Below are 17,263 nucleotides of genomic sequence, written 5' to 3'. Positions count from 1 at the left end.
GGTGTAGTGGAAAAGACAGACTCCTAGAGAAAGTGGAAATGTGGTTCACTCACAGGACCCTTCCCCTGAGCCTCTCTACTCCTCTATGGTGTTCAGGTTTTGAAAAACTGAACTTCATCATCTATCCCACATCTCCACCTGCCGTCTGCTGCACTTCCCCTGCATTAATTTGCAAGCTTCATTTTCAAGACCTTGCACCTCTATTCCATTTCACCCTGGCCACACTCCAGACTTGATCATCACCTAGAAATGCTACGTCGCTGAAAACGTAAGTTCTAATATTGCTGGTTTCTACCACAGTATCCTGTCTTTCTGTGTTCTGAATAAATTCTGGGAGCTCAGTTGGTTAAGGATCGGACTCGTGCTTTCACCTCAGGTCATGATCTCAAGGTTTCGTGAGTTTGAGCCCAGGGCCGGGCTCCATGCTAACAGCGTGGAGGCTGCTTGGAATTCTCTGTCTCCTCTCTGCCCCTCCCCCACTCGCACAGTCTCTGTCTCTTTCAAAATAAATAAATAAACTTAAAAGATAATAATAATACAGACTTCAAGCTGTATTACAAAGCTGTAATCATCAAGACAGTATGGTATTGCCACCAAAACAGACACTCAGATCAATGGAACAGAATAGAGAACCCAGAAATGGACCCACAAACATATGGCCAACTAATCTTTGACAAAGCGGGAAAGAATATCCCAATGGAATAAAGACAGACTCTTCAGCAAGTGGTGCTGGGAAAACTGGACAGCGACATGCAGAAGAATGAACCTGGACCACTTTCTTACACTATACACAAAAATAAACTCAAAGTAGATGAAAGACCTAAATGTAAGACAGGAAGCCATCAAAATCCTCGAGGAGAAAGCAGGCAAAAACCTCTTTGACCTTGGCCGCAGCAACTTCTGACTCAACAGGTTTCCAGAGGCAAGGGAAACAAAAGCAAAAATGAACTATTGGGACCTCATCAAAATAAAAAGCTTCTGCACAGCGAAGAATTCAGCAAAACTAAAAGGCAACTGACAGAATGGGAGAAGATATTTGTAAAGAACATATCAGACAAAGGGTTAGTACCCAACAACTATAAAGAACTTAACAAACGCAACACCCGAAGAACAAATAATCCAGTGAAGAAATGGGCAAAAGACGTGAATAGACACTTCTCCAAAGAAGACATCCAGATGGTCAACCGACACATGAAAAAATGCTCAACCTCACTCATCATCAGGGAAATACAAATCAAAACCACAATGAGATACCACCACACCTGTCAGAATGGCTAAAATTAACAACTCAGGCAAGGACAGATGCTGGGGAGGATGAGGAGAAAGAGGAACCCTTTTGCACTGCTGGTGGGAATGCAAATTGGTGCAGCCACTCTGGAAAACAGTATGGAGGTTCTGCAAAAAACTAAAAATAGAACTACCCTACCACCCAGCCATTGCACTACTAGGTATTTATCCAAGGGATACAGGTGTGCTGTTTCGAAGGGGCACATGCGCCCCAATGTTTATAGCAGCACTATCAACAATAGCCAAAGTATGGAAAGAGCCCAAATGCATCGACGGGTGAGTGAATAAAGAAGATGCGGTATGTATACATAATGGAGTATTACTCGGCAATCAAAAAGAACGAAATCTTGCCATTTGCAACGACGTGGATGGAACTGGAGGGTATTATACTAAGCGAAATTGGTCAGTCAGAGAAAGACAAATATCATGTGGCTTCACTCATGTGAGGAATTTAAGATACAAAACAGGTGAACATAGGGGAAGGGAAGCAAAAATAATATAGAGACAGGGAGGGGGACAAAACAGAAGAGACTCATAAATATGGAGAACAAACTGAGGGTTGCTGGAGGCGTTGTGGGAGGGGGGATGGGCTAAACGGGTAAGGGGCACTAAGGAATCTACTCCTGAAATCATTGTTGCACTAGATGCTAACTAACTGGGATGTAAATTAAAAAAAAGAAAAAATAACAATAATAAAAATTTTAAAATCCTAGGGCCCCTAGTGGTCCAGTCATGACACACAACGCAATAGAAGAAATCCGGTCTCGTTTTCAAAATGAATTTAAAGGCATATAAATCTCTATTTAGTTTCTCAAGGAAACATCAGAGGCATTGGGAGGAGACGGCACGGACCAGGAGCACATTTTATGGAACAGCCCAATGTCTTTAAAATCTTCGCTCTCCCATTCAACGTTGTCCACTGAGATGTAGCTTCTAACCCCAACCTCCCCTTCCAACCCTACTGGGCCACTTACAGTATTATCCTTCAAAGCTGTTTGTTTTACTTCTCTTTGGTTTTGCATAACAGAGAAGAACCCTTGAGCTGCCCTCCGGAGCAGAAATTCTTTCTTCTTCCAACACCCGCTTACTCTCACAGCCTTCTAGAAGGGGAGGCAGACACCTCCTCCAGGAACACTTGTGGCCCCATCTTCTATGCTAGGTGTCCCTCATCTCATGGCATCTGTCACGGGGGTCTGGCATTTTGGTCTTACTTGACTGTCTCAGCCACCAGACTGTGAACTCCAAGGACGGGGACCATGGCTTCCTTTTATCATCCCCTAAATGTAACCAAGAACTTGTAGCAAAAATTCTCCAAAATAGCCCATCTTATATCTGACCTAGACAGTTCCTCGGTATACTTATTTTCTCATGCTAATACAGGAGTGGAAAGAGGGGGCAGGCAAAGGAAGAGATCTGAGGGGAAGAGAATCAGCATGTACTGACACTTACTAGAAGCCGGACACAGGGCCAAACACATACACCATTATATTCTTCTTCTTTTTTTTAATGTTTATTTATTTTTGAGAGACAGAGAGACAGAGAGAGAGAGAGAGAGCAGTGGAGGGGCAGAGAGGGAGAGAGGGAGAGGGAGCATCCCAAGCAGGGCTGGAACTCACAAACCGTGAGATCATGACCTGAGCTGAAATTAAGAATCAAACGCCTCACGACCGAGCCACCCAGGCGCCCCTGCCATTGTATTCTTAAGTTCTGACAACCTCTCCATAAGGCAGGTAGTAGTAATACCCACTTTACACATTAAGAAACCGAGGGTTACCAAGATCAAGGAACTTCAGATCACATCATCACGTGTGAGTAGCAAAGCTTAGATTCAGTCTGACTCCAAAACTCGGTGTCCTTTCCAGATGCCGTGAGAGCGTGACTCTGACTCCCATTCATAACCCGACGGCTCAGTTACTGAACAAACGGAGAAACAGTCAGTTCTCCGTGGGAAGTGATATTTCAATTAATATGTTTTCCTCTGACCCACTTTCAGGCCAAAATTCTCATATTTGCAGCTTCTCGATGCTTGTACGCCTCTACGTTATCGGGAGGATGTGCTGATACATCTCTGTGAAGCTGGCCAGGCCAACCTCAGGGTACGTCCCTGGGTTTGTAGGGCCGGGTGCTGGTTTCCCAAAGACCGTGAGGGATGTCTTAAACATGCTTCCTCTCCTCCCTTTCCTTCCAGAAGGCTACTTAAGTCCTCTGGGCCTGTCCCTATACAAGGTCCTTTCTGGGGAAATTGTTCAGTAATTCCTCTCTGCCACCCGCCCCCCCCCCCCCCCACCCTCCCGCACCCCTCAGGCTTCCTCTGAGCATTTTTAGAACTGGTGGTTTCCCTCAGCTGTCAGCTGGTTGAGTCTTGCTGCAAATGATTTTGGCTTACCCCTCTAGCAACAGTCAATGGGGAAAGTATTCAATTGGTTCAGAAGCATCCTCTTAGCCAATAAAATGTTAATACATCGAATTCCACTTTCTTCCTCCTCCTTCCCCCCCAAGCCCTGACCAATGAGCTGCCGGGTTTTGTCACTGACTGTCAGTCTGGTAGTTTAGAAGGCCAAATACTGTAATACTACGTGAAGATTAAAGAAGAGGGGCTGGGGCTGGGGTAGACGTGTACGTGAGCAGAGCATCCCAGAAACCTGGCTTTCCCACCCCCCACCACGAAAATCGTGGCTGGACAAATGCCCGGATTTCCTCTGCTCTAACCGCAGAGGTGGAGGATCTGAGGGGCAGAAAGAGCTTTAAGAAATTGGCTCAGCTCACAGTTATTGTTCAAGCCCCCAGCCCCACCCCAAACACACAGGCACAGCACTTACCACCCCATAAAATGGTTGTCCAGGGGCGCCTGGGTGGCTCAGTCGGCTAAGCGTCCCACTTTGGCTCGGGTCATGATCTCACGGTCCACGAGTTCGAGCCCCGCGTTGGGCTCTGTGCCGACAGCTCAGAGCCTGGAGCCTGCTTCCGATTCTGTGTCTCCCTCTCTCTCTGACCCTCCCCCGTTCGTGCTCTGTCTCTTGCTGTCTCAAAAATAAATATGCGTTAAAAAAAAAAATGGTTGTCCAAACTCTGCTTGAACTTCTCCAGGGACAGGGCGCTTGCTGCCCTTGTCCTCCCACAGTCACAGACTCCCTTTCATCAGCTCAATGTTGTTCTCGCTTTTTCCCTCTAAGACCAGATACTGGAGCTCGGTGTGCATAACATAACTTCCTGATATTCCTGTTTCTCCTCCCGACTGCTCGCCCACAATGTAGCACAGGCCCAGGAAGGCAATAAGTAGGCAGACTGGAGAGACAAGAGCCCATCTGGCTCTTCCAAGAAGGTATATGAATTCCTCCCATCCCTGGCAAGAACTCGCTGGACCCCTGAGGGGGGCATCAGGCCAGTCTATAGCCGAGGTAGGGGAAGGGTGGGCTGGAGAAGAGCGTTCCAGAAAGGGGTCGGGCCTCGCCCGGGATTGAGGGCCGTGATGCCCACTATTCGTCTTTGAGAGGCTAGCTCTCTGTGTCCTCCGCTTTCGCGCCCACCCAATCACAGACATGGTCCCTAAGCTCATTCCCTCTCTGGGAAAAATTTCGTCAGTTGAAACCAAGATGTTTTGTAATGTTTTATTTATTTTTGAGAAACAGAGAACAAGCAGGGGAGGGGTGGAGAGAGATCGGGGGGGAGGCGGGCAGAGGATCCAAAGCAGGCACCACCGTCTGTGCTGACAGCAGCAAGCCCGCTGCGGGGCTCGAACTCCCGAACTGCAAGATCACGCCCTCTGAGGCGGGAGTCAGACGCTCAACCGACTGAGCCACCCATGCACCCCTGAGAAAAGTTTCCTCTTTATGCCAGGCAGAGCCCGACGTGGTGAGGGAAGAGCCTCCTGTTAAGAGGCTGCATGTGAAGGTGACTTTCAAAGTGTGGACTACCGCGAGCACGACGGAAAGGCGAGAAGGCCGTCAGGGTGGCCCTCTGCTCAGCCCAGCCTGAGACTCACCCTCCTTACCCCTCACAGCCCACTGAGTCTGGGCTCAGGCTCTGTGGCTTATCTGGCCCTTATGATGCAGAGCTTTGCAATGTCCTGTTGTTTCCGAACGGTGAGCCCCGTCAGTCACACTGTGTGTGTGTGTGTGTGTGTGTGTGTGTGTGTGTACTTCGCACGGACTTTGCACAGGGCTCTGCCTATCGTTCCGATGCACCTGCCACCCCTTTTCCAACCGCGCGTCCTCCACGACGCACACAGGGTTGCCCCGGTTCTTTCTTAAGCAAGGCCACCTCCTCGGAAGGAAAAGTACAACTGTGTCTGGTGACCTCCTGCCCCTCGAGTCTGTGTTCCCTGCGTCGACCTCCAGGGAACACCTGGCTGTCCGCCCCCCCCCCCCCCCGACCCGCCTCCCCACCATTCTCCTTGCTTGCTGGACTTCCCAAACCATGCCCTGCCCTCTGTTAAATGCCGTTCTATCCTCACACCTTCAGAGACGTCTGCTGTGTTTGCCCCGGTTGATTCTGGGGGCCCCTGTCCTAATCACTCAGTAGTCACAAGGGTAACCTCTCACGCGGTTCGGCCTTTGCTGTTCTGAAACTGTGGTTATCAACTGTTTCCAGAACAACCCGGTGGGGACGCGTGTTATCAGCCCCCTGACGCATAAGAGCCGCCGAAGGCTCAGCACCAGTGACTTCCCCAACACCACTAGCCGGTAAGACTGAACCCCAACTCAAAGTCACGCCCGGGGACTCCCTCTCCAGTGCCCTTCCTACAATGACATCCCCACCAGACCCCACGAGGGGCCCTCAGTCCTAAGTGCCTGTTGGCGTGGACGGAGCCGTTCTTGTTTTCCTTTGTGCCTTCTTATTCTTATCAACTGTGTCTGGGGTCGAGCGTTTATTCCGTCTCTATTGACTGGGCGTCTCCAGGGATCAGGGACACAGCCGTCCTTTCTCTGAGAGTCCCTCCGAGTGCAGGACGGCGTTCTGCCCACCAGAGGAGCGTGGCCTGGGGCTGAGGGTGGGCACCGCTGACATACTCTCCACCACCTCCGAGCCCCTGGACGTCGGAGGCAGGCAGAGTGGCGGTGACACCAACCAGAGGCAGCGGCCACCGCAGAGCACTTGACCCAGCGCCAGGCACGATGCTAGTCCTTTATTTACATGACTTAGTCCTCACAACAATTTCCAAGGGAGGTATTATTATTGGCAACTGAGGAAACGAACGTTCGGAGGTGTGGAGCCGGGGTGCAAGCCCACATGTGTCTGACTCCCAAAGGAGCACATAAATAGCAGAATTCAATATATATTTAAAAAATATGATAATCCCTTACTCCCTGAAGGCCTATCCTCCCCTTGACTCTCCCTTTCCCAGAAAACAAGTTCAGGGAGGAGAAAGCAGGGCAGGATGTACCTTATGCGTGAACACACACACACACACACACACGCACACGCACATGCACACACGCACACACACACACATACACACGGATCAGTTATGCCTATCACCACCACCCTGGATTTCCTAGCCGGGGTGAGGGTTATGAGGGGCGGAAGTCAGTTTCCCCAGGACCCTAGCCCTCGTCCCCTTCCCTGGTGCTAAATAAAAGTGAATAAATACTAAATAAATACAACTGCCGCCCCCGGCTTCCCCCTCCCTCCTGTGACCAGCAGGGTGGAGGGGGCAGTTTAGATGGGGGACTGTCCCCAGCCCCTTCCATCCACCACCCGTCACTGCCGTCCAGGGCAGGAAACCAGGGCAGGGCCAGCCTGCGCATCAGGGCAGGGGAGGAGGGCAGGCCTCACAATCTCAGCCCCTCCCCGCCGTGGCAGCGTGAGGCAGCCGCGGAAGCCCCCCCCCACCTCCCAACTCAGTCCGAGGCCCCGGTGCCCGCAGAGGGCAGCGGGGACGATGAGGTTATTTCCTGCCCGCCCAGGGGCGCCGCCGGAGGATCTCCAGGATCTGTGCCTTGCGGTGCAGCCAGTCCTGGGGGGTGGGATGCGGCGTCGAAGGGGCCGGCTGGGGCACAAAGAAGCTGTACCGGAGGCGAGCGTTCTGGGGGTTGCTAGCCACCAGGACCTGCAGCGTTAAGGGCTGGGCCAGCGGCCCGTGGCCTGACAGTGTCTCCGAGGCCGCGGTGGCCCCGCTGTAGCGTAGACTGACCGCCCCGGGCAGCACCACATCCGTGGCAGAGGGCATCAGGGTGTATTCACCGTTGAGGGCGTAGGAGCCGTCCTGGAGCTTCAGGGCCAGGTAGAGGCTGCGGACACCGGGGGCCCCCTGCTGCCGGACAAGGATATGAGTGGCCCCCGCGGGGATCGTGACCACGTTGTTGTACCCGTACCTGCGTGGGAGGAATAGAGGGGGAGCTCAGCATCTTCCGGAATCCCTCCAGCCTTTCCGAGCTGTGTTTGTACGGCCGTATGTGTGAGTATGTGTGCAAAGAGGGTTGTCCCCCTAAAGCTGTGTAAGGGGTCCGCATAGACCTGAGATCCGATAGTCTCAGGTCTGTAGGTCTGAGCTGTGTACAAGCGTGCCCTCCCCCCTCTTCTCTCTAGATCTTTGCATCCGGTGCCCCCTCACTGAGGTGCCCCTCGAAGCCCACCTCTTCGATGCCGGTCCGATTCCCCCTCTCCCTCCAGAAGCAAGTTACTTCCTGGGGAAGCCCTCCCTGAGGCCCACCAGGGCCCTCACAGCAGCCCAGGCGGCCACCTGCTCAACAGGTGCTGTACCTGGCTACTCATCTGTCTCCCCTGCGAGACAGGAAGCTCTTTGAGGGGAGAAACAGCGTGAAGTTCACCCTGGCAACCCCAGGGGCCCGAGGGGAGGAAATAAATAGCGGACGAACCTGAATTTTCTGAAGGAGCCGGACTGCTTTCGGCAGCCGGAACCATCCCCTCCGCACACCATGCACTTGTCAAACTTCTTTTTGGAGCCGATGACACGGTCACAGCCGGCGTGGATGCAGCGGCCCTGCACACAGACCGAGGAGCTGTCCGGGGAACAGGGCGTACCGTCTACCACCTGTCAAGAGAGGAGCAATGCCAAGTCAGGAGGGATTGGGTGAAGCCAGATCCCACCAGGAAGGGGCCGTCGTAAAGGCTGGGCGGCGGGGGGGGGGGGGGGGGGGCAGCAAAGTGGACGGGGTGCGGCGTGAGCCCCGCCGCCATAAGGGGTGATGAGCGTGGCGACAACAGAAATTTAAAAATCTACCGTTTTCAGAATACTCCCTATGGACCAGGCACTGTGCTACGTGCTTTGTAAACAAGAATGCAAATCTCACAAGCACTCCTTGAGGTTTCCAGAGATGGAACACTGAGGTTTCAGAAAGATGAGTGCACAGTCTCCCAAGGGGGAGACAGCTGGCAAGCAGAGGGGCCCAGGCGGACATCACACGTCTGTCCGAGTCTCAACACCAGCCCTGAACCTCGAAGGCAGTGACCCACATGGACGCTAGGGGGCGGCCGACGTGTACGAGTTTTCCCCGAGGTAGGGGGTGAAAAATCTGCTAGGGCTCCTCCCTTCGGCCTTCAACAAACCGCCCTAGCGCAGGGAGGGAGTGGGGAGGCGCCCCTGTCTCCAAGAGGCCTGTCCAGTGACGGACTGGTCATCCGCGAGCTGAACGAGGCCACCCCTGGAATTCAGAGAGGAGCCCAAGGAAACGGGGTCAAAGACTTGCCCAAAAGGCCACATCCCTTCTCACGAAGCAGAGCCCAGGGAGACGGGAAGAGAGAGAAAAAGAAACCACGGGAAACTTATCTAGAGTCTGGGGCTTGTTTTCCCAATACCCGGGGGACAGAGGAGCCTGACAGAGCCCGGGCTGGCCCGGCACGGCTAGGGGCTGCTTTGGGGGAACTGTGCCATCTCAGCAGGTAGGGGGGGCTGCGGGAAAGACCGAGAACGCACGGCGCCTGGGGGCGTCCGGCCCTCACCCGTGGCTCCAGCACGTAGTAGTAGCCCAGGGCCCGGGCCTGGCAGGTGAGTTTGCACTGGTCCCGGGGGGCCACCCCCGTGTAGCGCGGGACCCAGTCCATGGGCCCCGGAAAGCTCTTGAAGAGGTCGGTGCGGTGGTTGTAGGCGGCGCACTGCTCTTCGCGGAAGGTCAGTGCTGTTGGGGTAAAACGGCCGGTCAGGGTCCTCTTTCCTTACCACGTCCCACCGCAGCCCCTCCGTCTCAGCCCCTCAGGCCCCTGGACGGCGTGGCACCGCTCTCCCCCCCCCCCCCCAGACTGCCAGAGGAGGTCCCTGAACGGTGAGGTCTCTCCCCTCGACAGCAGGGGACGGTCCCTACACTCAAGGGACGACCGCCTCAGCCCCACTGTCCCCGCCTGAAGGCCTCTGTGCCTCCCACTCCTCACCTGACCCCGTTGGGCAGTCCTGGGTGTTGCAGGAACGGAAGCGGGTGCGGCGGCCCTCACAGTACTTGCCGCCGTTGCGGGGGACCGGCCGCGTGCAGTCCCGGGAAGAGAACTGGACGCCGCCCCCGCAGCTCCGAGAGCAGCCGCCCCATGATCCCCAGGGACCCCAGCCGCCAGCCTGTGGGACCTGCAGAAGCAGAAAGGGTGCTCTGCCAGTAAGTACAGTCTCCCAGGCCCAGGGCCAGTCCCCACTCCTCCGGCCCCCTGCTTGCACCCCTGCCCTGGGACCTCACGTTGAAATCCTGAAGCTGGTCCACGTGGAGGCAGCGGCCACCCATGCAGGCCTGCGCCGGGCCGCAGGGGGTGCCATCGGCCCAGGGCGAATGCTTGGTCTGGCACATGGCATGGCCGTTGAGATGGCCGGAGCACCAGAGGGCAGCACAGGGCGGAGGCAGCTGCGGACAATGGCGTGAGTCAGGCCCGAAGGTCAGCTGGCACTGGCGATCAGCGTCATAGTCCTTGCCGGGGAAAGTCACAGGCAGACGCAGGGGCGCCTCTGGCTTGTCTAAGAGACAGTGCCCTGGGAAGGGGGTAGGGATGTGAGGTCAGCAGCGGGCTGAGGGAACGCTCTAGGTTGCCGGCTGAAAGCTTGGACTCCCTGGGGCCTGAGGGATCCTAGAATCCAAATCCCGAGGCCGGAGAAAGCTTTCAGCAGCAGAGGCAATTGACTGGGTGCTTGTAATGTGATGAGCCTCGGCTCAATGCCTGAGCGACACTCTCTCGTTTAACCAAGAGACCTGTTTTACAGATCAGACACACAGACGTGAAGAAACTTACACTCACACATCTACTCGTGTCTAACGAACAGCATCAGGACAGGAACCCAAAAGCCCTGAGTCTTCCTACCTGCTCTAAGCAACTACAGGGCTCTGGAGTCTGCTTCTTATCAGCAACCTGCCGAGTAGCAGGCCGTCCCGCAGGCTTGCACACCTCAAGTGACGGGCAGTCACCTCCCTCACAGCGGGCCCCTTCTAGTGTGAATAGGGCTGACCCTTAAAAGGTGAGATCTAATTCTACGGCACCAAAAGTTGCCTGCCTTGGCTGTGCTATTTATTCTAGAGGAAGTGGGAACCACGCAAAGACAGAAGCATTTCTCACCCCGTCCCACACTGCAGAGGAAACACATTTGAGGGAGTCAACTGGGCCCATGCAGAACGCAGCAGAAGAGAGAGTATGGTGGGGGGTGGGGGGTGGGGCAGGAGCCCAGAGCCGAACAGAGAAAGGGGTGAGCCATCTGCTTACCATAGCCATTGTCCAGGAAGTCAGTGATGAAGCGGGCACTGCAGGGGGACCAGGGCTCCTCGGGGTCCACGTGAGCCATCACAGGAGCCATGACATGGCGGGAGGTACTTCCAGGCCCATTCAGACCAACACATGACTTTGAGTTATCATGGAGCATGTTGAAGACATGGCCTGCGAGAGCAGAGGCCTGGTTAGGGCCCAAGGGTCCCCTCTCTGTGCCCTCAGGGGGCTTCAAGCCCATGATAAACCTGGTTCCAGCTGTGGATGGTCAGATTCTCCCCACATCCCACACTGCCCCACCCCCGTCTCCTTCCGGTGCTCCAGGGTTCCTCCATATGTAGCCCCCATTTCTCTGTCTCCCCTTCCCCCCAAACACACTCAGGGCACCTCCCTACCCCCTTTTCCTTGTAGTCAACGTTCCCAACATTCTATCGCTGACTCTGACGAATAGCATCTCTCTCAATACTGTGCCGTCCCCAAACACACACACACACACACACACACACACACACACACACACACAGAGTTCACGGTAAGTTTCCACACGCTATCTCATTTAATAGAAGAAGCTAAATGTTTGTCTGCATCCACAGCAGAGAAGGATAACGGCCCTGGGCCTAGGCCGGCGGGTGGAGGTCACCTTGTGACCCCTACTCGCATTCTAGTGAGCCCATTGTCCCCTTTCCCCGGGCCTGCTACCTCTCTCATCCATCCCGGGTGCCCCACAGCCCCACTCCCACATTACCCAGTTCGTGAGCAGCAGTGAAGGCTGACTGGAGCCCATCGTCCTCCACAATAGCACAGCTCCGAGCCGGGTCACACACGGTGCCCACGTCGGCCATGCCCAGAGTGTCGCAGGTGGAGACCCCACACAGGTCCTGCGGAGAGGGGTCACAGAAGACGCATGAGGAACCAAGACCCCGGGGCCCGCCGGGACGAGAGATCTAGGTTAGCTGGGCCCCCAGCGCCGTCGGGGCCTGGATGGCCTCGGCCACGTGGCCGGGGCCGAGGCGACACGTCGTGCGGCTCCAGGGGCGCCGTTTACGTCACGGTTTCCACAGTGACGCTGGTTGGGGAGTTAACGCAGCACGTGGCCCGTGGGGGCCGACTGGGGCCTCACCTGCCGGGTGAACAGAATGGCTGTGTCAAAGTGGGCCGGGTCCGAGTCCTCGGGGGTGTTGAGTCCTCGCTGCCAGGCGCAGAAGCTGCGCAGGGTCTGGGCGGCGCTGGGTCCCACTTGGGGCCCTTCCTCGCCTGGCCCCAGAATCACGAGGCGAGTCACCACCAAGCTGACGGGGTTGCGGATGCTTGGGTGCTTGAAGGCCTTGGCCGTTGCCGCCATCACCGTCAGCAGGTAGCGCTTTAGCCCCGCACCGTGAAATGCTGCCATTTTGTCGTCGGCCACCACCAGAGTCTCCACAAATCTACTCAGTGAAGCGAAGCGCTGGATTGGAAAAGGGGGGGGGTGCCCTGAAACAGCCGCCCAGCCCCGTGGATCACTACCCCCCACCCCCCTTACTTCCTGGGTCTCGAACTCAGCAGAGCCAGCTGCGCCACACATTCCCCCACACATTCCCCACGGGTCTCGCCTGGGCCCTCCCCCCAACCCCAAAGTCCCAGGGCTTTTGTGGTAACTCTGAGAAATCAGCTGTCGGTTCTGAGAAGGGGAGGGGGTGGGAGGGGGGGGATGCCACGTCCCAGGGCTGCGTGAGCCCCAGAGGCGAAAGCGCAGTGAGAATGCCTCTGGGAGGGGTTTGGGGGTCCCCCGGGCCCGAGTGCGACGGGGCCTGCAGGCCTGGAGCTAGAGGGCCGGGCTGCAACGTGTCTGCCCTGTGTGGTTGGAGGAACAATTCAGTCAGCAGCTAGGGCCAGGGCCAGATCTCAGCGTGGCGGGTGTGGAGGGAGAGCGGCTGGTCTGGATTAAAGCGAGAGAGGGAGGGAGGGGAGGGGGGGGAGGCCGGCAGTGGGAGGGAGGGAAGGATGGAGCCTCAGGCCGCCTTGCAGTCAGTCCGCAGTGCTGGAAGGGGACTGACCAGGTACGGGGCGCCTTTCCTCCTCGTCCACTTCGGCCCTAGTTTGCACTTTGCCAGAACTATCGTGAAGGCAGCACCAGAAGCCAGGGGCCAATCCTCACTCCTTTCAAACCTCTCACTCCTTTATAGTTGGTGGCGGGGGGGGGGCCCGGCCAGAAATCAAATTTGGGGCGCGGAAAGTTTGGGACAGCCAAGGGGCAGTCAGGAGAGCCTTATCGCAGGAGATGGTACCAGGAGGATGCTGTGGCCAAGCGGGGTTGGGGTGGCCAGAGGGGGGGGTCACTGCCGGCAGAGAACCCCGAGAGCCCTCCTCGGGTGGGATCAGCAGTCCGGCCGGGAGAAGGGATAGGGCAGGGAGAAGCCAGAGCCTTTCCAAGAAGGGAGGCTGGTGGAAAGAGCAGAGGCAGACAGAAGGCAGGGAAGAAGAATGGCCAGCAATGGAAGTGGGTGGAGAGAGCGTGAATGGGGGTCAGTAGGACAGACATGGCGGGAGGACGCTGCAGGACACAGACTCCAGGGCTTGCCTACCTTGGCTCTTCGGGGGCTGGGGCTGGGGTCCCCGGGGGGAGCCTTGACGTTGCACATGGGGCCCTGGCCGCTGGCAGGACTCTTCCGGCATAGGATGTGAGCCCCGGGGCCCCCGGCAGAGTTAGGGGTGCCTCCCTCCAGGGGCTGGATGTGGAGCTCGGTCCCCCGATACTGCAGCACCCCTAACAGGGCTCCCCCGTCCCAGTGCAGAGATGCCACCGACTCTGGGTCTCCGTTGACGGTGCCGGTGAGGTAGGTGCCCGGCTCTGCCCCTCCCAGCAGCTCAGGTGCTTGGCCCAGGTACTGCACCGTCAGCCCCTCGACCCGCACGCCGGGGTCCTGCTCCAGCTCAAGCAGCAGCGTCTCCCCAAAGGCTGGCAGGCGGTACAGAAGCCTGGCAGGGGCGCCCAGACCCGGCAGGATGCTGCCGTTAAGCTTCTCTGGAAACACGATCTCCTCCTCCCGGGGGAGGGGGCTGGCCGGCCGGGCCGAGGGCAGGAGGGAGGCCAGCAGTAGCAGCGGCGGCAGGGAGACGGGCGCAGGGGGGAGCGGCAGGCGGGGTCGGGCTCCCCACGGCCAGCACCCCGCCAAGCCCCTCCTGGGATGCCGGTCCGTCCTGTTCATGGCACTGGTGCCGCGGCCGGGAGGGATTGAGGCCGTCTGGGCACCAAGTCCTCCCCGCCCTGGCTTTGGAAAGCTCCTCTCTGCAGCCTGGGGGCTCGGACTTGTGCCAAGGTCAGAGGCAGAGTTTTCAGAGGGGCCGGGGCCGGTCAGAGGAGACAGGGGGGAAAACTTGGCCCTTAGGCTTAGGAGAGGCGCCTAGTGGCCTGGCTTCCCCCAAACTCTCCTCTCACACCCCCTCCTCTCCTATGTCTTTGTCTCTCCCTGCCCGTGTCTTCTTTAGCTCTGGCCTCTGGCCTCTCCTTCTGGGCTCCCTCAGACTGTCTGGCTTTGCCTCTGTGCCTGCCCTGTCTCTGGCTCCTTCCGCTGTGCCTTTGTCTCTGTCTCTCCTCCTCTCTCTCTCTCCCGGGTCTATGTGTCTGTGGGTCTCCCTGTGGGTTCTTCCCAGCCTCTCTCCGCGCGCCAGCTCTTTTAAGCATCCCGAGCTTCGGCGATTGGCTGAGCTATAAGCCATTCAGACAGGAGCTTGGTTGGTGGAACTCAGATGGGTGTCTCATTGCTTCCCAAAAATCCTAGTTTTTGTTTTCCTTTAAAAAAAAAAAAAATGGGACTTGCCCAGGGGAGGGGAATCTCTAGCAGCCGGATGGATCATAGGCACCGGGCCAGCTGATGACATAGCCTTTCCCCAAACCCCACAGTCGGCTCTCAGCTGTCTCTTTCCCTTTTTGGTGGGACAGAGCCCCAGGAGGGGTAGGAAGTCAGGGAAAGGGCCTGGTCAACACGCACAGAAAGGCCACGGTCCCGGGAGAATTCTCGCTCCCATTCTCTCATCTGGCATGGCCTCCCTTTTCTCAGGGCTCCCTCATGAGCTGCCCTCTGCCCCTAGAGGCTGCTTTCCAGGGCTGAGAGAACTGCCCAGGGAAAGGCAGTGGGCAACAGGTAAGGAAGCACCGAGAGGGCAGAGCAAAGGAGGTGGCCGGCCTTTGGCTCAGGATGGGAACAAACAGTGGGAGAGAGGCCGGTCGGCCAGGCGGGAGATGGGGCAGGCAAGGAGACGGCCGTCAGGGAATTTACTGCCCAAAGGTAGGATGAGTCGGCTTGGAATGGGCATGTGGAGCAGGCAGAGGATAAGGCAGGAGAGGTCAACGACTTTTCCTTTTATAGAAGGAGGATCCAGGGTGGCACCTCCTTTTCTCTAACACTCCCTCTCTCCCTCGGGCTCCCCCCGTTCCTGAGTTACCACTACCCACACCCTCCCAAGCCCGGAACAGCCATTCCGCCTCCATTCCCCCCAGGGCTCCCCCTCCCCGCTTCCTGGCTCCCCATTTCCCTGGCCCAGCTCCCAGTAGCTTCCCCCAGGCTCTTGGCCCTGTTCCTGCCCACTCCCAACTGCCCTAAAACCCTCCCCCAGCCCCAAGTCGGCCAGCCCCCAGCACAGAAAGACTTGCTCTCTCAGGAACCCAGATGCACCCAAAGTCAACCCATCCTGGGGAACCCCCCCACCCGGCTCCCTCCTTTGGCCTCACGTTGCCCCGAGAACACAACTGTTCCCGGAATATCTAGTAATCTTTCCTTTCTCACTGCCCATGAGACACGGACAGGACAGGGTGGAGGCAGGACTGCGTGTATAGGGAAATTAGGGTACTGAGAGGAACAGGAACCCAGTGCCTGGGGTGGGGAGAGTGCCTGGGGAGGAAGGGGCAGTATTCGGAGAAGGAAGTGGTTCTAGACGGGAGAGAACTCAGCAAAGTGGTCCGGGGGGGGGGGGTGGACTCTGGAGGCAAGGAAGCAAGGGGTACAGAAGGAGGGAACATTTCTGCCCTCCCCATGCTGTGGCCACTCCTTTCCCCAGGATATCCCCAGGAAAGAGAACGCAGTCAGCGGTGCCTTTCCTTTCCCAGAGGCAGATCACCTGCCCCTGCCCCCATTCCCCTATCCACTCTCTGCCTTGTCACCTCCTGTCTCCCAAATCATATCCACCAGAACGCTTCCTTTCCCCCTCCCTTCCTGCTCAGGTCACTAATACCTGCCCTGGTGCCCACCACTTCCGGAGTCACCCACCACATGCCCTGGCTCTGGCCCTAACTCTGGAGAGGGTTGGGGCTGCAGGAGTCAGACAAAGGACAGGAGACCAGAGGGGGCAGGGGCAAGAGGAGCCATCACCAGAGGACTCTTACTGCCCCTTTCCACCCCCCATCTGAGATGAGGACAAAGGGGGTGACTAAGCAATGAAAGACAAAGGGCCTCAGAATCAGAGCGGCAGCGTGTGGGGGTGTCGGCCGCAGGGAGAGGGCACAAAAGATGTAGTGTCCTAGGTAGCCCCCCAGGAGCCCTCACCCCGGTGCCAGCTCAAGTTGCCTCCAAGGCCAAGCAGCCCAGACTCGACCCTGACTTCTCCTGGGGCTGGATTAGGGTAAAGAAATGCAGTCCCCCCCCAACACATTCCCTGTGTCCAACTACAGGGGAAGAGAAGGCCCAGGGAGAGGGGGGGGGGGGGGGGGGGGGGGGGACGAGGGAGGCAGAGCCTCTGCCTGACTGCCCAGTCCACCCCGGGGCCGGGCCCAGTCAGTTCCCACAGCCAGGGATGTGGCCCCACCCTTTGGTATGGTTCCCATTAGGTCAACTCCCAGGCTAGAAGTCTGGCTTTCCTCTCTTCCTCCCCAGCTAAGAATTCCCTGCCTCTGCCACTTTCCTGGTCCGTCGGCCCCACCCTGCTGCACTGCTGGTGGGCTCTCAGGGACCCTGGTGCGGGGAGGGGGAGAGATTTGGGGAAGGCCTCTTTCCAGGCTCAGAGTGGGAGGGATGTGCAAACTCAGCGGGTGGCCCAGCGGGAGCTGGGTTTGGAGGCACAAGGAGAGAACAGAACCGGCCTCCAAGGCTGCAAAACGCTTTGTCTGTTCCATACGGGACTGGGATCGGACTCCTGGTGGTACTACATCTCTACGCCGTCGCCAGGGGCCAGGACTAAGGCGGGGTCGGAAAGACCGGAGGGAAAAAGGGCTGACCCCCAGGGAAGTGGGGTGTGAGGCATCTCTCAGGTCGCTTCCTGGGTCTGCCATTCTGCAGCTTCTGGAAGCCTGGCAGACATCAGGGTCACCCACAGGGGGCCTCCCCGCCTCTTGGCCGAGGTGGCTCCTACACACCCAGCAGCCCACTCCAGTGCT

At 57.3% G+C, this 17,263-nt stretch overlaps 1 protein-coding gene across 1 annotated transcript; it reads right to left on the bottom strand.

Annotated features, from left to right (window-relative positions):
* Positions 1-6,397: 6,397 nt before the first annotated feature.
* On the bottom strand, positions 6,398-15,366 carry ADAMTS4 (ADAM metallopeptidase with thrombospondin type 1 motif 4). Its single transcript, XM_040452366.1, has 9 exons — positions 13,479-15,366; positions 12,038-12,361; positions 11,663-11,795; positions 10,918-11,088; positions 9,909-10,195; positions 9,616-9,802; positions 9,190-9,365; positions 8,106-8,281; positions 6,398-7,601 (listed from the first exon to the last, which is right to left on the bottom strand). Exons 1-9 carry the CDS (start codon positions 14,100-14,102, stop codon positions 7,175-7,177), a joined length of 2,505 nt encoding a protein of 834 aa, XP_040308300.1. The 5' UTR covers positions 14,103-15,366; the 3' UTR covers positions 6,398-7,174.
* Positions 15,367-17,263: the final 1,897 nt, after the last annotated feature.

The sequence above is a fragment of the Herpailurus yagouaroundi genome, unplaced genomic scaffold (assembly GCF_014898765.1).
Source record: "Herpailurus yagouaroundi ecotype Mexico unplaced genomic scaffold, PumYag 207, whole genome shotgun sequence".
NCBI lineage: Eukaryota > Metazoa > Chordata > Mammalia > Carnivora > Felidae > Herpailurus > Herpailurus yagouaroundi.
This window is presented reverse-complemented; position numbering and strand designations above follow the sequence as displayed.

Excerpts from the sequence above, each read along its gene's own strand:
- ADAMTS4 (XM_040452366.1), bottom strand. The coding sequence starts at position 14,102 with ATGAACAGGACGGACCGGCATCCCAGGAGGGGCTTGGCGGGGTGCTGG. Across the intron at positions 11,089-11,662 it reads CACTGCTGCTCACGAACTGG|GCCATGTCTTCAACATGCTC; the intron begins GTAATGTGGGAG and ends CTGCTCTCGCAG. Across the intron at positions 9,803-9,908 it reads ACCAGCTTCAGGATTTCAAC|GTCCCACAGGCTGGCGGCTG; the intron begins GTGAGGTCCCAG and ends CTGCTTCTGCAG.